Below are 27,124 nucleotides of genomic sequence, written 5' to 3'. Positions count from 1 at the left end.
CCTCCATGTTGCTGAAACAGTGCTGTGGCCAGACCTAAAGCCTGACTGCATCCATGTAAAACCCTCCATGTTGCTGAAACAGTGCTGTGTCCAGAGCTAAAGCCTGACTGCATCCATTAAAGAAGTTGTTTTCTTGGAGGCCTTCAGCTGCCTACTAACTAAGGACTCCAGTACCCTTTTGAATACCTGAAGCATTATGGACTCTACCTCTGAACGAGGGTAATGAAACAGACGATATTCTACCATTCTGTACGAACGTCTTTACCAGAACTCCAAACAACACAAGCAGCTTTAACACACAGACACACCCCCCTGGAACCTCCAGCCAATCAAACATAATCTAGCCCCTAAGACGCATCGCACTACTTTGGCACAAGTGCATCGCAGAATCAGCAAGGCCCGAGAGGGGCGCCTGGTCTGAAAATGATTCAAGAACATGGATACGGTTTGACCCCATTATACATGTTGATAGAATATGTTAAAACAATGTCAACTAATGTTTAATTTCAGACTCCAACAATATCTATACAAACAGAATCTCCAAAGCCAGAGGAGAAAGGGGCGCATTATCCAGGATTCCTCAGAACAGCGTCAAAAAAACACAGCTCATTTAACTATATATTGTTAATATGTTAATATATAATTTTATATAATATATATTTTATTTTTAATACCCTATTTTGTATATATTTTTCTTTCAGAGTCCTCCCAGGCGTATACCACCACAGAAGGCCCAATACGTGGAGAGGACGTGGTCGAGGAGGAATTCGGCGCCCAGGACATACATAGTAAAATATGAGTAAATATTGAAGTCTGATAGTTTCAAGGCTTTAGTAAATAACAATTCTGAGGTAGACGATTTGTTGATGTATGAGGTGGCCAAACAGCTTGATACAGCCAATTCTGAGGTAGACGATTTGTTGATGTATGAGGTGGCCAAACAGCTTGATACAGCCAATTCTGAGGTAGAAACAACAGATCCTAAAGTAGATCAAGAGGTTTCTCACAGCCTTTTACATGGCTCTAAACTGTATGTAACATGGATCCTTCCAGAATACCAAAAGAACACATATCCGTAATTAACCAAATGAATGAGACAGGGCCGACATCACCTATAATTCAGACCCTTGAAAACCTGTTATCACAGATGACTATGCTGTTTTTTAATTTCACAGGGATGAATCAGAACCTTGAATATGTTGTTTTTTATGTTATGATATTGGATACTCTGAGCGAACTTCTAGAAAGGGCTACAGATTTTGCCGAACCTCGTGATGTCTTACAACATGACATTTGTGGAGATAGTATGCAAAACACTGTATCTCTTGTTTTACCCAACGGCGAAGCAGATCTTGAACAATTTATAGCCCTGCTGGAACGACTTGTTCAATCTAATTTATGCGTCACAGCTGATAAGACCCTGGAGCTCGTTGCACAAATTGTACGTCAACCCCTAGGCGGAGGGGGTCAGAGAAGGAAACTTGATACTCATGCAATCAGAAATCATAAACAATAAAAGGGCATATCATAAAAGTTCACAATCCTGGTAATCAGTTATGCTTTGCAATAGGCCTATCACATTTACTCAACCCTGGATGTACTGATCTAGAGGCTTTACAAAAGGCTAGGGAGCTCCAGAATGCAGTGGGTCTAGGTATACAGGAGGCTGTGGCTTTCTATGACATTGTCACATTTGAAAACTTTCTGAACATCAAGATTGTTGTTTTGTACCACAGTAGAGCTAATTCAGCTCTCTTGAAAGTCCAGAACAGCCCACAACCTCATCCTCAGATTCTGTACTTTTATGTGCAAAACAACCATTATTATGCTATTACCAACATCACAGCGTTTTTAGGAGCGCCTTATGTGTCCATCATGACATACCGGCTACACCCGAAAGGGGGGGAACTCTTGTCGTTATAACTGTTCAGTGTGTCAGGCTACACGAGAAAGGGGGGGGCGCTCTTGTCGTTATAACTGTTCAGTGTGTCAGGCTACACCCGAAAGGGGGGGAACTCTTGTCGTTATAACTGTTCAGTGTGTCAGGCTACACCCGAAAGGGGGGGCACCTTCAAGGGTGAAAAGTGGTCAGCAGATGGACCCAATTGTGCATTACTCTTTCTAATACACTTTAGAAAACCCCAGTACAGAAACTTCATGTTTATCGCTCACAATTCTAGAGCCTATGATTCCTATGTTCTTCTGAACCCCTTGATACAACAAGGCGTTGCACCCAGGGTCATAGTTCAAGGTAGTAAAATCTAGTGTTTTGTAGACCCCGCCTTCAACCAGAGATACATTGACAGTTTAAGTTTCTTACACATGAGATTGGCTCAAATGCCAGAGGCCTTGGGTTTTGAAAACTCTGTGAAAGGTTGGTTTCCTCATTTCATAACATCTGAGGAGAATCTACATTATATAGGATCTTATCCCAGTCCCGAAATGTACGGGTGTGATCAAATGTCTCCCAAAGAGGGAGAGAGATTCATGACGTGGTATGAGACAGTTCATCATAACACCTTTCCATAAAGAGATGGAGTCATACTGTGACAACGATGTGGATATACTTCGTGACGGATGCTTCAGGTTCAGAGAAGAGGTAATCAAAGATGCCGGCATTGACCCCTGGAGTTGTACAACTATTGCATCGGCATGCATGAAAACCTATCGTACACACTATGTGCCTACATCATCTATAGCAATTCCCTCGCCTGACAACTACCGACACCAATTCAAGTCATACTCTAGCGGGTCCATTCGATGGTTGGAGTACTTGGCCCAGGATAAAAACATTTTTTTTCAATATGCTTTGAATAGTGGGGAGAAGGCGGTTGGGCCGTATCACGTAGATGTATACACAGAGATTGATGGTGTTGAGACAGTGTTTGAGTACAACGGTTGTTTCTTCCACGGTTGTAAATGATGCTTTGTGCCCCAGGCCATGTGTGTCGTAACCCAGAAGACTTTTGGGGAAATGTACCAGGAGTTCCAAGACAATTTGGAATCTTTACAGGTTACTAATGGTTTGAAAGGGAATGTGATGTGGAGCATGAGTGGACCGAACTCAAAAAGTCTGATCCTCATGTTCGAGCTTTCCTTTCCAGCTTTGATACACCAGAACCCTTGGAGCCCCGGCAGGCCTTGTATTGAGGCCGTACCAATGCTTTGACATTTAGGTATGTAGCGCAACCCGACGAGACAATGGAATATGTAGATTCTACATCCCTTTATCCTCATGTAATGAGTTCCTTTTGCTATCCGGAAATTATTCACCGTGACTTTGACTTACCACAAAACTATCTTGGTCTGATAAAAGCAACTGTTTACCCTCCCCGGGGTTTGTTTCTGCCCGTGTGGCCTTACAAGGGAGCTCAAGGAAAACTTTTCTTTGCCCTTTGTCATACCTGCAGTGAAAACAACAACCAGCCCTGCGATCATTCAGATCAAGAAAGAGCCCTGACAGGGGTTTGGGTCACACTTGAATTCTCTAAGGCTCTAGAGAGGGGTATCGTGTGGCCAAAATCTTTGAAGTGGGGAACTTTTCCAGGAAATCAGACACTCTTTTAAAAGAGTACATCAATAACTTTTTGAGATGGAAGCAAATGGCTTCAGGCTATCCTGCATCGGTCACAGATCAGGAGAGCAAAGACAAATACATTCAGGACTATCACGACAGAGAAGGTATACATCTTGACCCTGACAGAATAGAGGTCAACAAAACCAAAAGAAATCTGTAGAAATTGTATTTAAACTCGCTTTGGGGCAAACTTTCCCAGAGAAGCAATATGCTAACAGTGTCGATCAATAAAGATTGCAAAGAATTTATAGGATATTTTAAATAGACACGGATTGAACCCCTATGAAAAGGTCCAAAAATACACAAACCTCTTGCAAAGATATTTGGCCTTGGTAAAACAAGGTGAGAGAGAGACCAACCATTAACCTCTTGGATCCGGGAGAATTGTCATCAACTACACTAATTAGCATAGCACAACGGTCAAAAAATATTACTAGAAAATATTCATATTCATGAAATCACAAGTGAAATATAGTTAATCACCCTGTCATCTCCGATTTTGAAATTATGCTTTACAGCCAAAGCAAGACAAGCGTTTGTGTAAGTTTATCGATAGCCTAGCATAGCATTATGTCCAGCTAGCTGCAGGAAGCTTGGTCACGAAAATCAGAAAAGCAATCAAATTAATCGTTTACCTTTGATGATCTTCGGATGTTTTCACTCACGAGACTCCCAGTTAGACAGAAAATGTTCCTTTTATTCCTAAAGATTATTTTTATACCCAAAATACCTCCGTTTGTTGGTCACATTATGTTGAGAAATCCACCGGAAATAGCGGTCATGACAACGTCGAAAAAAATTATATCCACAATATCGACAGAAACATGGCAAAGGTTTTTTATAATCAATCCTCAAGGTGTTTTTCAAATATGTAAATTAAACTACGTCTAAAGGCTGTAGAAACCTTATGGAATACGTAGGAAAAGGAATCTGGTTGATTTCCCTTTCAATGGCCAATAGGGATACATAGGAGCACAACGGTTTCAAAATAAGAGGCACTTCCTGATTGGATTTTCCTCAGGGTTTCGCCTGCAATATCAGTTCTGTTATACTCACAGACAATATTTTGACAGTTTTGGAAACTTTAGAGTGTTTCCTATCCTAAGCTGTCAATTATATGCATATTCTAGCATATGGTCCTGAGAAATAGGCCATTTACTTTGGGAATGTTATTTTTCCAAAAATAAAAATAGTGCCCCCTAGTTTCAAGAGGTTAAGCGCTTTCCCTACCGGACCCTTTAAAATATGACGCGAGAGAACCAAGCCCCTGTAATGCCTGGACTGGCGATCTTAACGGTTGAAGATCAAATGCATGTTGATGATAATGTTATGCACATGTTCCGGCACGTAACAGGACATTTTTTAGATACATTATGAACAAGATAAAAGACTCAAAGGGGGCCGCTACTTGGAATGACAAAGGAGAGTTTATCTTTCAGGGGGATGTTCTCATATGATGGACTTGCTTCAAAGTACCACAGCATCCCACAAGGTTGCTGATGACAGAAGACCTCCAGGGTGGCTTCAGTTTCTTATGGCCCTGGCAATCCTCAACATTCTCCTCTCGGGTCTACCCAACTATAAGCTTCGTCAACACATTCAAACTTTAAAACAAAAACCTTGAACGAGCTACAGACGTTCTAACACGTTCCCTCCCCCCTTTGAAAGGGCTGATAATGACTCATTTACACCACTAATCCTGATCTCTCAGGGTGGTTAGACTTCTGAATAACTTTTGAATGACTATGATTAAATTCAATACATTTTATTTGAAAAAAATGATACAATTTAACATTTGTGAAACATTTGATGTGATCATACGCCTTGATTACAGGCTCTTAAAACTTCATACTACACCCGATCCCTTCAGCGGGATCATTGACATCTACACCCGGTGAATTGCAGAGCGCCAAATTCAAATTAAATATAAAAAATATTTAATCTTCATGAAATCACAAGTGCAATACATCGAACCACAGCTTAACTAGTTGTTTATCCAGCTGGCAGATTTCAAAAATACTTTATGGTGAAAGCAAACCATGTGATTATGTGACGACATCGCTCAGCTGACAAAACATTACAAACAGCTAGCAGCAAAGTAGATTGGTCATGAAAGTCAGAAAAGCAATAAAATGAATCGCTTACCTTTGATTATCTTCGTATATTTGCACTCACGAGACTCCCAGTTACACAATACATGTTTGTTTTGTTCCATAAAGACTTTCTGTATATCTGTATATTCTGATTGTCTTTATATCCAAAAACCTCCATTTGGTTGGTGCGTTTTGTTCAGTAATTCCACAGGCTCGTGAGGCCACGATGGGCATTATCCGTAAAGTTCGTAAAAACATGTCAAACATTTTTTATAATCAATCCTCAGGTTGTTTTTTACAATAAATAATCGATAATATTTCAACCGGCCTTTTCATTAGAATAGAGAAAGAAAATGTGTTCCTCCCTGAGCGAGCGCATAAAAAAATTAAAGGACACCACTGGCGCAATGTGATCATTCTCGCTTATTTTTCAGAATAAAAGTCTGAAACTATATCTAAAGACTGGTCACACCTTGTGGAAGCCATAGGGAAAGGAATCTGGGTCCTTTCTTTTGAAATGGAGGATAGGCTTACTTTCAGAATAACAGTCATATCCTGGTGGATTTTCCTCAGGGTTTCGCCTGCCATATCAGTTCTGTTATACTGACAGACAATATTTTGACAGTTTTGGAAACTTTAGAGTGTTTTCTATCTCAATCTGTCATTATATGCATATTCTAGCTTCTGGGCATGAGAAATATGCAGTTTAATTTGGGCACGTTTTTCATCCAAATATCACAATACTGCCACGGTGACCCCACAGTAATCAGATCACGGTGACCCCACAGTAATCAGATCACGGTGACCCCACAGTAATCAGATCACGGTGACCCCACAGTAATCAGATCACGGTGACCCCACAGTAATCAGATCACGGTGACCCCACAGTAATCAGATCACGGTGACCCCACAGTAATCAGATCACAGTGACCCCACAGTAATCAGATCACGGTGACCCCACAGTAATCAGATTTATAGAATATCTATCCAATGTGGAAGCAAAGGTGTGATCAATGGTGCCATCCTCTACAATGGTGACGTCCTCTACAATGGTGCCGTCCTCAACAATGGTGCCGTCCTCATCAATGGAGACGTCCTCTACAATGGAGACGTCCTCTACAATGGTGACGTCTTCAACAATGGTGACGTCCTCTACAATGGTGCCATCCTCTACAATGGTGACGTCTTCAACAATGGTGACGTCCTCTACAATGGTGCCATCCTCTACAATGGTGACGTCTTCAACAATGGTGACGTCCTCTACAATGGTGACGTCTTCAACAATGGTGACGTCCTCTACAATGGTGACGTCCTCATCAATGGTGACGTCCTCTACAATGGAGACGTCCTCTACAATGGAGACGTCCTCTACAATGGTGAAGTCCTCTACAATGGTGACGTCCTCTACAATGGAGACGTCCTCTACAATGGAGACGTCCTCTACAATGGTGACGCCCTCAACAATGGTGACGTAACAGTGACGTCCTCAACAATGGTGACGTCCTCTACAATGGTGACGTCCTCTACAATGGAGACGTCCTCAACAATGGTGACGTCCTCATAGTTCGTTGTTTTTACAGTTCCAATGTGATATTGTGAAGTAGAATGTACATTTAATAATACTTGTTTACCGTCATTTAACTAGGCAAGTCAGTTAAGAACAAATTCTTATTTCCAATGACGGCCTACCGGGGAACAGTGGGTTAACTGTCTTGTTCAGGGGAACAGTGGGTTAACTGTCTTGTTCAGGGGAACAGTGGGTTGACTGCCTTGTTCAGGGGAACAGTGGGTTAACTGCCTTGCTCAGGGGAACAGTGGGTTAACTGCCTTGTTCAGGGGAAAAGTGGGTTAACTGCCTTGTTCAGGGGAACAGTGGGTTAACTGTCTTGTACCTGCCGCACGGCCCAACGCTCTAACCACTACGCTACCTGCCGCACGGCCCAACGCTCTAACCACTACGCTACCTGCCACACGGCCCAACGCTCTAACCACTACGCTACCTGCCACACGGCCCAACGCTCTAACCACTACGCTACCTGCCGCACTGCCCAACGCTCTAACCACTACGCTACCTGCAGCACGGCCCAACGCTCTAACCACTACGCTACCTGCCGCACTGCCCAACGCTCTAACCACTACGCTACCTGCCTCACGGCCCAACGCTCAAACCACTACGCTACCTGCCGCACTGCCCAACGCTCTAACCACTACGCTACCTGCCTCACGGCCCAACGCTCAAACCACTACGCTACCTGCCGAACGGCCCAACGCTCTAACCACTACGCTACCTGCCCCACGGCCCAACGCTCTAACCACTACGCTACCTGCCGCACTGCCCAACGCTCTAACCACCACGCTACCTGCCCAACACTCTAACCACTACGCTACCTGCCCAACACTCTAACCACCACGCTACCTGCCCAACACTCTAACCACCACGCTACCTGCCCAACACTCTAACCACTACGCTACCTGCCCCACGGCCCAACGCTCTAACCACTACGCTACCTGCCCAACACTCTAACCACTACGCTACCTGCCCAACGCTCTAACCACTACGCTACCTGCCACCCCAATAATAATAAAATACTTGGCTGTTTCACCTGGTCGTTGTTTCTCAGAGGCACCAGGTAAATGTGTTTCATAGACACCTGATGCCTCTTCAAAAGGCAGGATGATGGTAGACTGATGGACGCCACGTTGGCAAAGGTGTCTTCGTTCTCCTCATTGGCCTGCTTTATTTCAGACAGCTGTATGTCATTCCTGTCCCTCACCATTTCCTCCACTGTCCTCTCCCGCTGGTCAGTATATCATTCCTGTCCCTCACCATTTCCTCCACTGTCCTCTCCTGCTGGTCAGCATATCATTCCTGTCCCTCACCATTTCCTCCACAGTCCTCTCCTGCTGGTCAGTATATAATTCCTGTCCCTCACCATTTCCTTCACTGTCCTCTCCTGCTGGTCAGTATATCATTCCTGTCCCTCACCATTTCCTCCACTGTCCTCTCCTGCTGGTCAGTATATCATTTCTGTCCCTCACCATTTCCTCCACTTTCCCTCACCATTTCCTCCACTGTCCTCTCCTACTGGTCAGTATATCATTCCTGTCCCTCACCATTTCCTCCACTGTCCTCTCCTGCTGGTCAGTATATCATTCCTGTCCCTCACCATTTCCTCCACTGTCCTCTCCTGCTGGTCATTATATCATTCCTGACCCTCACCATTTCCTCCACTGTCCTCTCCTGCTGGTCAGTATATCATTCCTGTCCCTCCCCATTTCCTCCACTGTCCTCTCCTGCTGGTCAGTCAGCACACGACCACCACCATGGGGTCTTCTGTCTATTCTGAGGGTAGATCAGAGTTTACTGTCAATAGATCCTACTGGAACAATCCTGGAACATGTTGACATGCATTACAATATGTCATTTCCTGTAAAGGTAAAGCATAGTGCACATCCTGCTGACTTACCGCTTTTCTTAGTGAAATGTTCTCATGATGGAATTTGCCAGTTGATCTTTTCAGATTGGGGTGAACTAATGTGTCGGCCTCTGTCATGGTAAGACCCCTGTTGACCACATGATCAACGACGATGGACCGGACTTCATTAGATACAACAGTTCCCTGCCGCCTGCCTCCATCTCTCTGATGTCCACCTCTCTGAGGGCTCCTTAGAGAGGGCTTCATGTTTTGAGTTTGTACTAAGAGTTGTGAAATGTAGCTTTCCTTCTCTACTCCTCACAAATGTAAAAGCATTGGATTGGTGTTGACATGGGGTAGAGGGAGTTTACATAAACCAGTCATTTCCTTTAAATCCATGAAGGGAAGTGGACAAGTTCACACTTAGAAAGGAGAGATAATTGTTACACACCCCATGTGTTCTGATAACTACAGGAATGAAACCAGATTGAGGTTGTCTGCTTTCTACACACACACACAGACACACACACACACACAGAGAGAGAACATCAGGTATAGTTGTGTAGATGAGGGAATATGTGATCAGAACCCCTCCAGTCTGGTTAACCACAGTCAGGTCCAGTATGGACTATCAATACAAGTCACCATTCAGAATGTGACCCAGTTCAATGGGTCTGAACAGAACTGGGGGACGTCAGACATCAAGTTGTCTAAACACAACAGGAATATAATTAGTTAGTGATTCATTGTTAATGGATTTTCAATGAGGAACACAGAGGAACAACCCTGACAACACACATAACAAAATAACACTAAAAACAAAGGGGGAGGAAACCACTAAAGTCATGACCATATTGTCATGTTGTAATGACAGGGAGAAACCATTAACATCTAGAACACTACTTTAGACCTGGTTATAAGAAGCCTAGTGCACTACGCAGGGAATAGGGAGCTATTTGGAACAGAGACACTAACTCCTGGATGAAAATCTCTCTCTCCCTCATCTGTCTGATATATCTGCCCATTTCCCCTCCCCTCCTCCCTTTTCATTCTATTCTATCAGCCACACCACTAGCTCACCTCCACACAATACATTTACAAGTTAAAGACACACCTTGGAATAAATAACAAAGGAAAACTATTACTAGATGAAGTTGAGTGTTTTTTATTATTTCCCATCACCATAAATCATATTTAATCACTGAACAGTAGCAGACCTAACTTCATCTGTTCCTGACTCTGGATAGTGGATTAAAAAGACCATCAATCTCCAATGATATTAAAGTACTATTCTGAACATTACTGATATACTGAGTGGCAAGTCAAGATATCTGCTGGTTTTATTGTTTGGTCAACAGCACCACCTGCTGGACAGGTTTAATGTTGCTGGACTGAGCAGTATGGGAGGATGAAAGATGACACATTTAGGGACGGTTTCCTGGACATCTACATTGAACATACTGTTTAGTCCAGGACTAGGATTCATCTGTGTCTGGGAAACCAGACCATATAGTTTAGTAGAAAGTAAGTGATACCAGCTTGTAGTGGGCTGACTAGTCCTGAATTGTCCTTTAGTTCCTGGACCATTTTCCATGCAGCTCCAGGTGACAGAGAACACATCAATTAGGACCGAGCCAACAAGCTGATCAATGATACTGAGGAGAATTACATAGAGACAGAGAACCAACTGAGAAAACATATCAATGGTTCTGAATGACAACCAATATACATCAACACCAGACGTCATGATTCATGGAAATGTACAAGATTAAAACATTGTATTGAATTTTAATTAATAACAAATCAGTTTACAGTTTAACCAGCTCAGCTATAGACTACACCAGCATGACTAGTATCTATGTGGACCCTACTACAGTTTAACCAGCTCAGCTATAGACTACACCAGCATGACTAGTATCTATGTGGACCCTACTACAGTTTAACCAGCTCAGCTATAGACTACACCAGCATGACTAGTATCTATGTGGACCCTACTACAGTTTAACCAGCTCAGCTATAGACTACACCAGCATGACTAGTATCTATGTGGACCCTACTACAGTTTAACCAGCTCAGCTATAGACTACACCAGCATGACTAGTATCTATGTGGACCCTACTACAGTTTAACCAGCTCAGCTATAGACTACACCAGCATGACTAGTATCTATGTGGACCCTACTACAGTTTAACCAGCTCAGCTATAGACTACACCAGCATGACTAGTATCTATGTGGACCCTACTACAGTTTAACCAGCTCAGCAGTACCATCGAAAATAGAATAGATCCCAAACCCAGGATAGAGGGGCTGAGTGAATGTGGTCTGGACTCTGTGGAGGAGGGTCATTGTGTCAGAGACACTGTAGAAGGACAGAGTACCTGCCTTGTGATCCAGGTACACTCCTACTCTGGAGGACTGAGGGCCTGATACTTTAGTCTCAACATTATTGTGTCTGAAACAATAACCACCTCTAGAGCACTCTAATCTCCAGGACTTGTTATTGTATCCAAATCCACCATCATTACCTCTCTCTGTTCTGCTGATGTCTTTATATGAGACTGCTGTAACAACATCACCAGTCCTCTCCACCTCCCAGTAACAGCATCCAGACAGACCCTCTCTACACAGAACCTGACACCAGTTGGTGAATCTGTCTGGATGGACAGGATATGGTTGGACTTGGCCTGTATTGGTCACCTTTCTGTTCCCTTCAGACAGAGAGAGGTCTGTGTGTGCTGTGTTTGGGTCCAGTGTGAGCTGACAGGAATCTGGGAGAAGAGCAGAGACCAATGAGGGGAGTCAGAACAATAAGTTAAGTCAGATACTGTATCTACCCTGTCTTTGATTAGAGCACAGCAGAGATCAAATCAGAGAAATATGAGGAGTCAGATAGATACCCAGTCTTTGATTAGATCTACTATTGCTATATATTTCTAGAGGGATTGTTAGGAGTGTCAGTAAAAAGAGACTGTTAGTTACTTCACAATAAAGAGACTCACATTGTAACAACTGTTCTCTGGTCTTGGGCTCTGGAGGCAGTACAACATCCACTATATTCACTACAGACACACAAACACATTGACAGAGAGAGGGAATGTTATCATCAGACCATATTCCACATGTATATGACTAGTAGGGAACTTTCAATGGTCTAAAGTTGATGTTCTTATTGTTTTCAACACACCTGTAGTGGAAATCTTGGTCCAGGCTCCTTTAAGGAAGTCTTCTAGTTTCTCTCTCAGTTCAGACACAGTCTTACTCACATCTCCAAAGTACTGAAGAGGACGGACAACGATGCTGGGTAAGTCTGAAGATACACTGATACTGGAGAGAGACTGATACCTCTGGAGAGAGAGAGAGAGAGAGAGAGACTGATAACTCTGGAGAGAGAGAGAGAGAGAGAGAGAGAGAGAGAGACTGATACCTCTGGAGAGAGAGAGAGAGAGAAAGAGATTCATTATTCACAGAAATGACTACATATATTCCACATTTTTACAAATTGAACCCAGAGGAAAAACTAAGAATACTCATGGGCGAAGGAGCAATGGCTCCTCTTGCAGCCAAATATGTATTTTCCTGCCATAGCCTGAGGGACACTGAATAATAACATCTGCATAGTAAACAGTAACTTACTTATTATTACTATTATTGTTATTACTATAATTATTAATGTTTACTGTAGACTGTTACCATTTTATTGTATTTATTTTTTTATTATTATTTACTACCATTTTATATTATTATTTGCTATCATTTACAATTTTGTTACAATGTATATTGTATACATTGTTGCTTTGGCAATATTGACACAATGTTTTTCATGCCAATAAAGCAGCTTGAATTTGAATTTGAATTTGAGAGAGAGAGAGAGAGAGAGAGAGAGAGAGAGAGAGAGAGAGAGAGAGAGAGAGAGAGAGAGAGAGAGAGAGAGAGAAGGACGGACAGAGAGAAAGAGGGACGGACAGAGAGAGAGAGGGACGGACAGAGAGAGAGGGACGGACAGAGAGAGAGAGAGGGACGGACAGAGAGAGAGAGAGGGACGGACAGAGAGAGAGAGAGAGATGATGTATACATATGTGCAGCTTATGCTCCTCCTTCAGATTCATCATATTATGATGATCAGTTTTTTGACAATCTCCAGACAGAAATCATTACATTTCAGGCGCAGGGTAAAGTGCTTCTTTGTGGAGATTTCAATGCAAGAACAGGTTCTGAGCCTGACTACACTGATGCGGGAGGTAACCACCACATATTTGGACACCCCTCCTTGTACAGTAGCCCTATTATAAATAATAGAAACAGTCCTGACCAAATACTGAACAAAAATGGAAAAGAGTTAGTACATCTCTGTCGAGCCTTAGGCCTGTACATGCTTAATGGTAGAATCAGAGGGGACTCTTTAGGTCAGTTTACTTACTGCTCAGCTCTTGGGACAAGTGTAGTCGATTATGCCATCACTGACATTGACCCCTCCTCCATTAGTGCATTCACTGTCAGACCACAGACACCATTGTCAGATCACAGTCAGATCAACGTGTTTCTGAAGAAATTAACCGGCAATATTCATTCAAAAAAACAGCCCAATAATCTTTACAACATAAACCAATCGTTCAGATGGGCTCCAAACAGTGCAGAGGCATTCATTGAAACATTGAACTCAAATGAAATGATGAACTCTATACAGTTTTTCAATAACTCACAGTACCAAAACAATAAAGATGGTGTCAATTCAGCTACCCAAAACATCAACTGCATATTCCAAAAAGCAGCATCGAAAGCAAATTTGAGAAAACCAAAGCAATGCAACATCAGAAGCAAAAATCAAAATGTTTCTGACAAATGGTTTGATAATGAATGTAAAACAATTAGAAAACACCTAAGACAAATGTCAAACAAAAAACATAAGCAGCAAAACAACCCAGAGCTACGATATGAATACTTTGAAACTCTGAAACAGTATAAACAAACACTGAAATGCAAGAAATTGAATTATACCAACAAGACACTTGATGAAATTGAAAACGCAATTGACCAAAATCAGTTCTGGGACATGTGGAACAATTTAAGCACAACAAAGCCACAAGAATTAGCCATACAAGATGTAGGAATTTGGAAAACTTACTTTGATAATCTATACAAAAACATCCCACAAAAAGACTTAAACCAGAACCAATTAGAAATTAAAGAAAAATTGAACATCCTGGAATCAGTCATTAAAAACAACCAAAATCCATTAGATTACCCAATAACCCAACAAGAACTAAATGAAAAGCTAAAATCTATTAAATCAAAAAAGGCTTGTGGTGTAGACAACATCAGAAATGAAATGCTGAAAAACAGCACACCTGAGTTGCAAAATGCTGTGCTTAAATTGTTCAACATGGTTTTAACTTCTGGCTGCTTCCCTGATGTCTGGAACCAGGGGCTCATCTCCCCTATCCACAAAAGTGGAGACAAATCAGACCCCAATAATTACAGGGGAATTTGCGTCAACAGTAACTTGGGAAAGATTTTCTGTAGCATTTTGAATTCAAGAATTCAAACCTTTCTTCAAGAAAAAAATGTAATAAGTAAATGTCAAATTGGCTTTCTCCCTAACCATCGCACTACTGACCATATATACACCTTACACACACTAATTAATAAACACGTCCACCAAAAAAAAGAGGGCAAAATCTTTGCTTGCTTTATTGACTTTAAAAAAGCATTTGATTCGATTTGGCATGAAGGGCTATTCTACAAAATTCTACAAAGTGGGCTTGGTGGTAAGGTGTATGACTTAATAAAATGTATGTACACAAAAAACAAGTGTGCAATAAAAATCAAAAACCAAAGAACAGAATTTTTTTCACAATGTCGAGGTGTGAGACAAGGCTGCAATTTGAGTCCAAATCTTTTCAACATTTATATCAATGAATTAGCAGACATGTTGGACCAATCTCCAGCCCCAGGACTCACACTATTTGACACAGAGGTGAAATACCTGCTATATGCTGATGACTTGGTACTTCTATCACCAACCAAAGAAGGTCTTCAACAAAACATTAATATTCTGGAGCAATATTGCCATAATTGGGCCCTGGCAGTAAATTTCCAAAAAACTAAAATCATGATTTTCCAAAAAAAACCCAGATGTCAGAAACACAAATGTAAATTCACCCTGAACAACACCTTAATTGAACACACAAAAAATTACACCTACCTTGGTCTGACCATATCTGCATCGGGAAACTTTAATATGGCAGTGAATGCACTCAAAGAAAAAGCCCGCAGAGCAATGTATGCAATAAAAATGAAATTATTCAAAATCAACATCCCAATTAGAATTTGGACTAAAATATTTGACAGTGTAATCCTACCAATAGCACTTTATGGAAGTGAGGTTTGGGGGCCACTCAATAAACTGGATTTTAAAATGTGGGACAAACATCCAATTGAAGCCCTACATGCAGAATTCTGTCGGAAAATTCTACAAGTCCAGAGAAATACACCAACTAATGCATGTAGGGCAGAATTGGGCCGTTTTCCAGTAATAATGAAAATACAGAAAAGATCATTAAAATTTTGGCTACATCTAAATTCAAGTCCAAATTCGAGTCTGCAATTTAAAGCACTTCAAGCCCAAGAGCTGAGCCCAGAAACGAGCCCTCTCAGTCAGATGGTGTTGGACCTCACCAACCAAGCTGACGCCAGCACTGCTTCAAAAGAAAGAATTCCAATAAGCAAAATCATGAACCAATCAAAGGAATCATATTTACAATACTGGAAAAACGAAACAAAATCCCAAAGCCGACTAAATTGCTATCTGACCCTAAACAGAGAATATGAATTGGCTGATTATCTCTACTCTGTCAGAGATACGAAGCAGAGACAGATCCTTACCAAGTACAGGCTGAGTGACCACCGATTGGCAATAGAAACCGGCAGACATAAAAAGACATGGCTACCCAAAGAGGAGCGTGTATGTGGTCACTGCATGACAGGGGAGGTAGAGACAGAGATGCACTTTCTCCTTTACTGTGATAAATATTCCTCACAAAGAGATTCATTATTCACAGAAATGACTACATATATTCCACATTTTTACAAATTGAACCAAGAGGAAAAACTAAGAATACTCATGGGCGAAGGAGCAATGGCTCCTCTTGCAGCCAAATATGTATTTCCTGCCATAGCCTGAGGGACACTGAATAATAACATCTGCATAGTAAACAGTAACTTACTTATTATTACTATTATTGTTATTACTATAATTATTAATGTTTACTGTAGACTGTTACCATTTTATTGTTATTATTTTTGTATTTAATTTTGTATTATTATTTACTACAATTTTATATTATTATTTGCTATCATTTATAATTTTGTTACAATGTATATTGTATACATTGTTGCTTTGGCAATATTGACACAATGTTTTTCATGCCAATAAAGCAGCTTGAATTTGAATTTGAAATTTGAGAAGGGCGAACAGAGAGAGAGGGGCGGGGGGACAGAGAGAGAGAGGGACGGACAGAGAGAGAGAGGGACGGACAGAGAGAGAGAGGGACAGACAGAGAGAGAGAGAGGGACAGACAGAGAGAGAGAGGGACGGACAGAAAGAGAGAGGGACGGACAGAGAGAGAGAGAGGGACAGACAGAGAGAGAGAGGGACGGACACAGAGAGAGAGGGACGGACAGAGAGAGAGAGGGACGGACAGAGAGAGAGAGGGACGGACAGAGAGAGAGAGAGGGACAGACAGAGAGAGAGAGAGGGACGGACAGAGAGAGAGAGGGACGGACAGAGAGAGAGAGGGACGGACAGAGAGAGAGAGGAACGGACAGAGAGAGAGAGGGACGGACAGAGAGAGAGAGGGAGAGGGACGGACAGAGAGAGAGAGAGAGAGGGATGGACAGAGAGAGAGAGAGAGAGGGACGGACAGAGAGAGAGAGGGACGGACAGAGAGAGAGGGGGACGGACAGAGAGAGAGGGGGGTGGACAGAGAGAGAGAGAGGGTTGGACAGAGAGAGAGAGGGGTGGACAGAAAGAGAAAGAGACGGAGAGAGAGAGAAAGGGATGGACAGAGAGAGAGACAGAGACAGAGAGAGAAAGGGACGGACAGAGAGAGAGAGGGGCGGACAGAGAGAGAGAGAGAGGGACGGACAGAGAGAGAGAGAGGGGCGGACCGAGAGAGAGAGACAGAGAGAGAGGGATGGACAGAGAGAGAGAGACAGAGAGAGAGAGAGAGGGACGGACAGAGAGGGAGAGAGAGGGACAGACAGAGAGAGAGAGAGGGACGGACAGAGAGAGAGAAGGGCGAACAGAGAGAGAGGGGCGGGGGGACAGAGAGAGAGAGGGACGGACAGAGAGAGAGGGGCGGACAGAGAGGGAGACAGAGAGAGAGAGAGGGGCGGACAGAGAGAGAGAGAGAGGGACGGACAGAGAGAGAGAGAGGGGCGGACCGAGAGAGAGAGACAGAGAGAGAGGGATGGACAGAGAGAGAGAGACAGAGAGAGAGAGAGAGGGACGGACAGAGAGGGAGAGAGAGGGACAGACAGAGAGAGAGAGAGGGACGGACAGAGAGAGAGAAGGGCGAACAGAGAGAGAGGGGCGGGGGGACAGAGAGAGAGAGGGACGGACAGAGAGAGAGGGGCGGACAGAGAGGGAGACAGAGAGAGAGAGAGGGACGGACAGAGAGAGAGGGACGGACAGAGAGAGAGAGGGACGGACAGAGAGAGAGAGGGACAGACAGAGAGAGGGACAGAGAGAGAGAGAGGGACGGACAGATAGAGGGACGGACACAGAGAGAGAGGGACGGACAGAGAGAGAGAGGGACGGACAGAGAGAGAGAGAGGGACGGACAGAGAGAGAGAGAGGGACGGACAGAGAGAGAGAGAGGGACGGACAGAAAAAGAGAGAGGGACGGACATAGAGAGAGAGAGGGACGGACAGAGAGAGAGAGGGGCGGACAGAGAGAGAGAGACAGAGAGAGAGGGACGGACAGAGAGAGAGAGAGGGGCGGACCGAGAGAGAGAGACAGAGAGAGAGGGACGGACAGAGAGGGAGAGAAAAGGGCGGACAGAGAGAGAGGGACGGACAGAGAGAGAGAAAGGGGCGGACAGAGAGAGAGAAAGGGGCGGACAGAGAGAGAGAGAGAGAGAGAGAGAGGGACGGACAGAGAGAGAGAGAGAGAGAGAGGGACGGACAGAGAGAGAGAGAGAGAGAGAGGGACGGACAGAGAGGGAGAGAAAGGGGCGGACAGAGAGAGAGAGAGAGAGAGAGAGAGGGACGGACAGAGAGAGAGAAAGGGGCGGACAGAGAGAGAGAGAGAGAGAGAGAGAGGGACGGACAGAGAGAGAGAGAGAGAGAGAGGGACGGACAGAGAGGGAGAGAAAGGGGCGGACAGAGAGAGAGAGGGACGGACAGAGAGAGAGAGACAGAGAGAGAGGGACGGACAGAGAGGGAGAGAGAGGGACAGACAGAGAGAGAGAAGGGCGAACAGAGAGAGAGGGGCGGGGGGACAGAGAGAGAGAGGGACGGACAGAGAGAGAGGGGCGGACAGAGAGAGAGACAGAGAGGGACGGACAGAGAGAGAGAGAGGGACGGACAGAGAGAGAGAGGGACGGACAGAGAGAGAGAGGGACAGACAGAGAGAGAGAGAGGGACAGACAGAGAGAGAGAGGGACGGACAGAAAGAGAGAGGGACGGACAGAGAGAGAGAGAGGGACAGACAGAGAGAGAGAGGGACGGACACAGAGAGAGAGGGACGGACAGAGAGAGAGAGGGACGGACAGAGAGAGAGAGGGACGGACAGAGAGAGAGAGGGACGGACAGAGAGAGAGAGAGGGACAGACAGAGAGAGAGAGAGGGACGGACAGAGAGAGAGAGGGACGGACAGAGAGAGAGAGGGACGGACAGAGAGAGAGAGGAACGGACAGAGAGAGAGAGGGACGGACAGAGAGAGAGAGGGAGAGGGACGGACAGAGAGAGAGAGAGAGAGGGATGGACAGAGAGAGAGAGAGAGAGGGACGGACAGAGAGAGAGAGAGAGAGAGAGAGAGAGGGACAGACAGAGAGAGAGTGAGACGGACAGAGAGAGAGTGAGACGGACAGATAGAGGGACGGACACAGAGAGAGAGGGACGGACACAGAGAGAGAGAGGGATGGACAGAGAGAGAGAGAGAGAGAGAGGGACAGACAGAGAGAGAGAAAGAGAGCGAGAGGGGGACGGACAGAGAGAGAGAGAGGGACAGACAGAGAGAGAGAGGGACGGACAGAGAGAGAGAGAGAGGGGGAAGGACAGAGAGAGAAAGGGACGACAGAGAGAGAGAGGGGCGAACAGAGAGAGAAAGGGACGGACAGAGAGAGAAAGGGACGGACAGAGAGAGAGAGAGAGAGAGAGGGACGGACAGAGAGAGAGAGAGAAAGAGAGCGAGAGGGGGACGGACAGAGAGAGAGAGAGGGACGGACAGACAGAGAGAGAGAGAGAGAGGGACGGACAGAGAGAGAGAGAGAAAGAGAGCGAGAGGGGGACGGACAGAGAGAGAGAGAGGGACAGACAGAGAGAGAGAGGGACGGACAGAGAGAGAGAGAGAGAGAGGGGGAAGGACAGAGAGAGAGAGGGACGACAGAGAGAGAGAGGGGCGAACAGAGAGAGAAAGGGACGGACAGAGAGAGAAAGGGACGGACAGAGAGAGAAAGGGACGGACAGAGAGAGAGAGGGACGGACCGAGAGAGAGAGGGACGGACAGAGAGAGGGAGGGATGGACAGAGAGAGAGAGGGATGGACAGAGAGAGAGAGAGGGACGGACAGAGAGAGAGAGAGGGACGGACAGAGAGAGAGGAAGGGACAGACAGAGAGAGAGAGGGAGCGACAGGGACGGACAGAGAGAGAGGGACGACAGAGAGAGAGGGAGAGGGACGGACAGGGAGAGAGACAGACAGACAGAGAGAGGGAGAGACCGACAGAGAGAGGGACAGAGAGGGAAAGAGGGACAGACAGGGAAAGAGAGAGAGAGAGGGAGAGACGGACAGAGAGAGAGACGGACAGAGAGAGGGACGGGCAGAGAGAGGGACGGACGGACAGAGAGAGAAGGACGGACAGAGAGAGAGGGACGGGCAGAGAGAGGGACGGACGGACAGAGAGAGAGGGCCGGACGGACAGAGAGAGAGAGAGAGAGAGAGAGAGAGAGGGGCGGACAGAGAGAGAGAGAGAGGGACGGACAGAGAGAGAGAGGGGCGGACAGAGACAGAGAGAGGGACGGACGGACAGAGAGAGAGACGAACAGAGAGAGAGACGGACAGAGAGAGAGGGACAGAGAGAGAGAGAGACAGAGAGAGAGAGAGAGGGGCGGACAGAGAGAGAGAGAGAGGGACGGACAGAGAGAGAGAGGGGCGGACAGAGACAGAGAGAGGGACGGACAGAGAGAGAGGGGGACGAACAGAGAGAGAGAGGGACGGACAGAGAGAGAGAGGGGCGGACAGAGACAGAGAGAGGGACGGACGGACAGAGAGAGAGACGAACAGAGAGAGAGACGGACAGAGAGAGAGGGACAGAGAGAGAGAGAGACAGAGAGACAGACAGGACAACATAATGATTGAGATGAATAGTTTCACATGAAGTTAATTTCATATCACATGTAACAAGACAGTTTAGTTACCTGGAGGAAATGGATGTGATCCTCTGTGTGTGAGAGCTGCTCCAGCTCAGTGCTTCTCTTCCTCAGCTCAGCTATCTCCTGCTTCAGTTGCTCCAGGAGTCCTTCAGCTTGACTCACTTGAGCCTTCTCTTGGGCTCTGATCAGCTCCTTCACCTCAGAGCTCCTTCTCTCAATGGAGCGGATCAGCTCAGTAAAGATCTGATCACTGTCCTCCACTGCTGACTGTGCAGAGCGCTGGAGAGAGAGACAGAGACAGAGAGAGAGAGAGAGAGAGAGAGGGAGAGAGAGAGACAGAGAGAGAGAGAGACAGAGAGAGAGACAGAGAGAGAGAGAGAGAGAGAGAGAGAGAGACAGAGAGACAGAGAGAGACAGTAGGTTCAGTAGCCTCTCTGCAGTCAGAACTCAGTGCTCTCCAGGTCCACCAGGACTTGTCCTCCCTCCTGGACAGACAGGTACAGAACACCTCTTGGTCCTGCTCTACTCTCCTCCCTCCTGGACAGACAGGTACAGAACACCTCTTGGTCCTGCTCTACTCTCCTCCCTCCTGGACAGACAGGTACAGAACACCTCTTGGTCCTGCTCTACTCTCCTCCCTCCTGGACAGACAGGTACAGAACACCTCTTGGTCCTGCTCTACTCTCCTCCCTCCTGGACAGACAGGTACAGAACACCTCTTGGTCCTGCTCTACTCTCCTCCCTCCTGGACAGACAGGTACAGAACACCTCTTGGTCCTGCTCTACTCTCCTCCCTCCTGGACAGACAGGTACAGAACACCTCTTGGTCCTGCTCTACTCTCCTCCCTCCTGGACAGACAGGTACAGAACACCTCTTGGTCCTGCTCTACTCTCCTCCCTCCTGGACAGACAGGTACAGACCACCTCTTGTTCCTGCTGTACTCTCCTCCCTCCTGGACAGACAGGTACAGAACACCTCTTGGTCCTGCTCTACTCTCCTCCCTCCTGGACAGACAGGTACAGAACACCTCTTGGTCCTGCTCTACTCTCCTCCCTCCTGGACAGACAGGTACAGAACACCTCTTGGTCCTGCTCTACTCTCCTCCCTCCTGGACAGACAGGTACAGAACACCTCTTGGTCCTGCTCTACTCTCCTCCCTCCTGGACAGACAGGTACAGAACACCTCTTGGTCCTGCTCTACTCTCCTCCATCCTGGACAGACAGGTAGAGAACACCTCTTGGTCCTGCTCTACTCTCCTCCCTCCTGGACAGACAGGTACAGAACACCTCTTGGTCCTGCTCTACTCTCCTCCCTCCTGGACAGACAGGTACAGAACACCTCTTGGTCCTGCTCTACTCTCCTCCCTCCTGGACAGACAGGTACAGAACACCTCTTGGTCCTGCTCTACTCTCCTCCCTCCTGGACAGACAGGTACAGAACACCTCTTGGTCCTGCTCTACTCTCCTCCCTCCTGGACAGACAGGTACAGAACACCTCTTGGTCCTGCTCTACTCTCCTCCCTCCTGGACAGACAGGTACAGAACACCTCTTGGTCCTGCTCTACTCTCCTCCCTCCTGGACAGACAGGTACAGAACACCTCTTGGTCCTGCTCTACTCTCCTCCCTCCTGGACAGACAGGTACAGAACACCTCTTGGTCCTGCTCTACTCTCCTCCCTCCTGGACAGACAGGTACAGAACACCAGCCTCTCTTTTCCGGGAAAGAAAGTTTCTGTCCACCAACATGTTTTCTGTTTTGACATCAATACCGTAGTTCTTGATAAACTCAGTTCAGCATGATGTATCTAGGAAGTTGTTAGAGTTTTATTTTAGTTTTACTATTGAGAGTTCCCTCTATTTGTGTTTTCACTAGATTCATCATTGGCACGGAAAGAGAGTCCCTGTCTTCCTAACATTGATGTGACCACAACAATTCTCCTCAGATACTCCCTTCTCTCTGCAATATCACCAGCAGGGTCAGATGTTCAAATCTGAGCAATGTTCCCATGATTGATAGTTTCCTGGTAGCTTTGCCACAACACTGTCTCTGTGTGTTTGTGTCATCTCATGTTTGACAAAGATAAAATAAGATTTTTTTCCAATTTTTGCAGCCATTACTGACAAAATAGTCAAATGTAATGTTTTTTACCAAAAACTCTACATGGAAAGCAGAAAGCTGTGATCAATTAAATACAACGTTAACTAGATATTATCTGTGTCATTTATAGCCTGGCACAGATAGTAAAACTACATTAAATACAACTAGATATTATCTGTGTCATTTATAGCCTGGCACAGATAGTAAAACTACATTAAATACAACGTTAACTAGATATTATCTGTGTCATTTATAGCCTGGCACCGATAGTAAAACTACATTAAATACAACGTTAACTAGATATTATCTGTGTCATTTATAGCCTGGCACAGATAGTAAAACTACATTAAATACAACGTTAACTAGATATTATCTGTGTCATTTATAGCCTGGCACAGATAATAAAACTACATTAAATACAACGTTAACTAGATATTATCTGTGTCATTTATAGCCTGGCACAGATAGTAAAACTACATTAAATACAACGTTAACTAGATATTATCTGTGTCATTTATAGCCTGGCACAGATAGTAAAACTACATTAAATACAACGTTAACTAGATATTATCTGTGTCATTTATAGCCTGGCACAGATAGTAAAACTACATTAAATACAACGTTAACTAGATATTATCTGTGTCATTTATAGCCTGGCACAGATAGTAAAACTACTGTAGCGACCCGCACAGACAGCTGTGTGTTATGTGTCCGGCTAGTAGGTGGTTGTGTTGTACTTACCAGTTCCCAGTGTTCGCGGGGTCCGACATGCCAATCAACCTGCTATCTGCCAATCACAGGAATGCCTGGGATGTTCTGATGCCGGGCATCCTGGTGGTTGGCGGAGTGGCGTGGAGGGGGCGGGGCATTGGAAGGTAAGGAAGGTCCCGATTGGCTTGTGGGGTATCTTTCATTTATTTGGCGTGAGCTAAGGCCAAACAGTAGCCTGTGTAAAGTTGCTAATAAACCGTCAATTCGTAACTCAACCCTCTGTCTGGACAATTGTTCCTTTATGATCTAGTCAGGTCATTACACTACATTAAATACAACGTTAACTAGATATCATCGCCACATAACTTATGTCGAATTTAAAAGACACCGTTACCGTTAGTAACGTCTGTTACACTGTAACTTACAGGCAGCCTCACATAAAAACCTATTGGTTAACAAAGCTTTGATTATGACCAAAGTCTATAGTAGTGAAAGCTCTCTCTCTCTATTCTAACTTACCACACATTCACATCACTGCCTCGACATGAATGTGTCCTGTCAGAGCCGTTTCCTGTCCGTTAACTGTTAACAGTCTCGAGCCACAGCTTAACCAATGAGCTACAAGGAGGACTGACAGTCACGAGCGGTGCAGCAGCCTCTGCAGCAGCAGCCTCCCCCGGGTCCTAGTGCCCGCCCGGTAAGACGGTTAAGATGCGATGGAACGGTTGACGGAGAGAAAATAAATCACAGAGAAAATATATTGACTGATATATTGAATTGTTTAGGGAAGCTTTAGCTTTGGCTTTAATACATTCTGAAAATACTTGAAAACCAAAAGAGAAAAGAATAGTAGCCCTCCTCAGGATCAACAAAACCCTCACAGACCAACTTATTCTTCTATGATATAATGGAGGTCCTCAAACCAACGTTAAAGGTGCATGGCGCCACCTACTGTGCTGGAGTGTTTTCAATCACGGTTTACACCACTCTAAATCCTCCTACCTAACTCAGAACTTCTGAGAAAATAAAAGAGTCCTACTAACTTCTAATAGACCCTCCCCCATCCCCCAAATCTCTTCCAAGTGTAATGTTTACTGTTCATTTCTGATTGTTTATTTCACTCTTGTTTATTGTCCATTTCACTTGCTTTGGCAATGTAAACATATATTTCCATGCAATAAAGCCCTATGAATTTAATTCAATTGAGAGAGAGACAGTTCCATGTTAATGTATAGGGGACATGAGTCAGTCATGGTTACTCATGGTTATGTGATGAGGCAGCCCAGTCAGTTACATGAACCAGTCTATTCTCTGAAAGGGGTCCAGACAGCCTGTTCCCAACAGTGGGGTCAGTGGGATTGAATAGCCCCCCCCCCCCCCCCCCCCCCTCTCTCTCTCTCTCTCTGACTGGAGGAGAGAAGTGAAATGGTGTGTCTCCTCTGGTCAACAATACTCACCTTGAAAGACTCCACAGCCTGTTGGAGCTCCTTCATCTCCTTCTCTCTCTCCTGGAATCTCTGCTGGACCTTCTGCTGACTCATCCCCAGCTGCCTCTGTGGAGAATCACTCTTCAATGAGCTATCAAGCTTTATTAGTCCAGTAGATCAATAGTATAGTAATGTGACATAGGACCCATTGAGAGGAAGGTCTACAATCCTGAGGAAGTCCCTTTACAATATTATATTATGTTGCTATGTGAATGATTATAGTTTTTATGGTAGGACTTCATGTATCAAGGGGTTGAGACTGAACTTTGGACTCATAAAAGGCCATTCAGAATGATAATAGTGTTTGACTTTAGAAAATGGTGATACATTTGTAACAAACTCAATATACTCAAGGTTTGTGTTCATATTTGTGGATCCATTTCATATTGTATATAATATAATGATCTCATATTCAAACAGATTTAGTTCCTACTGTATCTTTAATTCCTTGTTTATCAGACAGTCACCAACAAGTTGTTCTGGTCTTACCTGTTTCTCAGTCCTCTCTGCTGCAGCTGACACTGTATCATGGCCTTTATGTTCATCCATCACACACAGCAGACAGATACACTGCTGATCGGTACGACAGTAAACCTCCAGCAGTTTGTCATGATGAGAGCAGATCTTCTCCTGTAGTTGTGCCGTGGCTTTGACCAGCTTGTGCTTCTTGAAAGCAGGAAATTCATAGTGAGGTTGGAGGTGAGTCTCACAGTAAGAGGCCAGACACACCAGACAGGACATGAGGGCTTTCTGCTTTCTGGTCCCAGTGCAGAAATCACACACCACATCTCCAGGTCCAGCATAGCACAGAGCAGGAGGGGGAGCAGCCTGGAGTCCTGTCTTCCTCAGTTTCTCCACCAGCTCAGCCAACATGTTATTTTTCCTCAGATTAGGCCTTGGAGTGAAGGTCTCTCTGCACTGAGGACAGCTATAGACCCCTTTCAGAACATCCTGATCCCAGCAGCCCTCAATACAGCTCCTACAGTAACTGTGTCCACAGATAGTAGTGACCGGCTCCTTCAGTAGATCCAGACAGACAGAACAACAGAACTGGTCCTGGTCCAGCAGAACTCCCTGTTGAGCCATTTGGACAGTTGTTCACTCTCACACAGACAGACGACAGAGAGACTCAGATCAGTTTCGTTTCCTCAGAAGAGAGTTTGTGGGAGGGGAGGGACTTCCTGGTTCTGCCAGAGGGCTGGGGTTAGAGGGAGGGAGGGGTTAGAGGAATGGAGGAAGAGAGAGAGGAACTGCATGCAACAGCAAGAGGGAGACAAATAGTTGTGTTCCAAGTTTAGAGCCCTTAAGAAATACTAAAGAAAACAATTGTTATTTAAAACATAAGTCATTATTTAAGTTAACCGGAGCCATATTGTATTGTGCACTGAGCTGAGATCTTCCATTCTCCTCTGCGCTGGTTACACTTCTTTTCATAGTGAACACTTCATTTCATATTTCATTTCAATAACACATTTCTACTTCCTCAATCAGCCTCTGAGGAGGTTTACCTTCTCTACCTGACGGTCTCATTACAACAGGCTGCCCTGGTGGGTCTGATACAGGAGTGTCTGGGCTTCTCTACCTGACCGTCTCATTACAACAGGCTGCCCTGGTGGGTCTGATACAGGAGTGTCTGGGCTTCTCTACCTGACCGTCTCATTACAACAGGCTGCCCTGGTGGGTCTGATACAGGAGTGTCTGGGCTTCTCTACCTGACCGTCTCATTACAACAGGCTGCCCTGGTGGGTCTGATACAGGAGTGTCTGGGCTTCTCTACCTGACCGTCTCATTACAACAGGCTGCCCTGGTGGGTCTGATACAGGAGTGTCTGGGCTTCTCTACCTGAAAGTCTCATTACAACAGGCTGCCCTGGTGGGTCTGATACAGGAGTGTCTGGGCTTCTCTACCTGACCGTCTCATTACAACAGGCTGCCCTGGTGGGTCTGATACAGGAGTGTCTGGGCTTCTCTACCTGACCGTCTCATTACAACAGGGTGCCCTGTTGGGTCTGACACAGGAGTGTCTGGGCTTCTCTACCTGACCGTCTCATTACAACAGGCTGCCCTGGTGGGTCTGATACAGGAGTGTCTGGGCTTCTCTACCTGACCGTCTCATTACAACAGGCTGCCCTGGTGGGTCTGATACA

General features: G+C 45.2%; 1 protein-coding gene across 1 annotated transcript; it reads right to left on the bottom strand.

Annotated features, from left to right (window-relative positions):
- Positions 1 to 10,235: 10,235 nt before the first annotated feature.
- Positions 10,236 to 26,134, bottom strand: LOC110516150 (E3 ubiquitin-protein ligase TRIM16). Its single transcript, XM_090230916.1, has 6 exons — positions 25,468 to 26,134; positions 24,949 to 25,044; positions 20,727 to 20,960; positions 12,272 to 12,431; positions 12,087 to 12,146; positions 10,236 to 11,855 (listed from the first exon to the last, which is right to left on the bottom strand). Exons 1-6 carry the CDS (start codon positions 26,062 to 26,064, stop codon positions 11,329 to 11,331), a joined length of 1,674 nt encoding a protein of 557 aa, XP_090087042.1. The 5' UTR covers positions 26,065 to 26,134; the 3' UTR covers positions 10,236 to 11,328.
- Positions 26,135 to 27,124: the final 990 nt, after the last annotated feature.

This window comes from Oncorhynchus mykiss, chromosome 4 (assembly GCF_057628025.1).
Source record: "Oncorhynchus mykiss isolate SJ-2025 chromosome 4, ASM5762802v1, whole genome shotgun sequence".
Lineage (NCBI taxonomy): Eukaryota > Metazoa > Chordata > Actinopteri > Salmoniformes > Salmonidae > Oncorhynchus > Oncorhynchus mykiss.
Note: the sequence above shows the minus strand (reverse complement) of the source record. Positions and strands in the feature narration are given on the sequence as shown.

Bases quoted from the DNA above. Each gene is read 5' to 3' on its own strand.
- LOC110516150 (XM_090230916.1), bottom strand. From the start codon at position 26,064: ATGGCTCAACAGGGAGTTCTGCTGGACCAGGACCAGTTCTGTTGTTCT. The intron at 25,045-25,467 runs GTAAGACCAGAA...GATTCTCCACAG, and splicing joins CAGAGAGGACTGAGAAACAG to AGGCAGCTGGGGATGAGTCA. The intron at 20,961-24,948 runs GTGAGTATTGTT...CTCTCTCTCCAG, and splicing joins AGGCTGTGGAGTCTTTCAAG to CGCTCTGCACAGTCAGCAGT.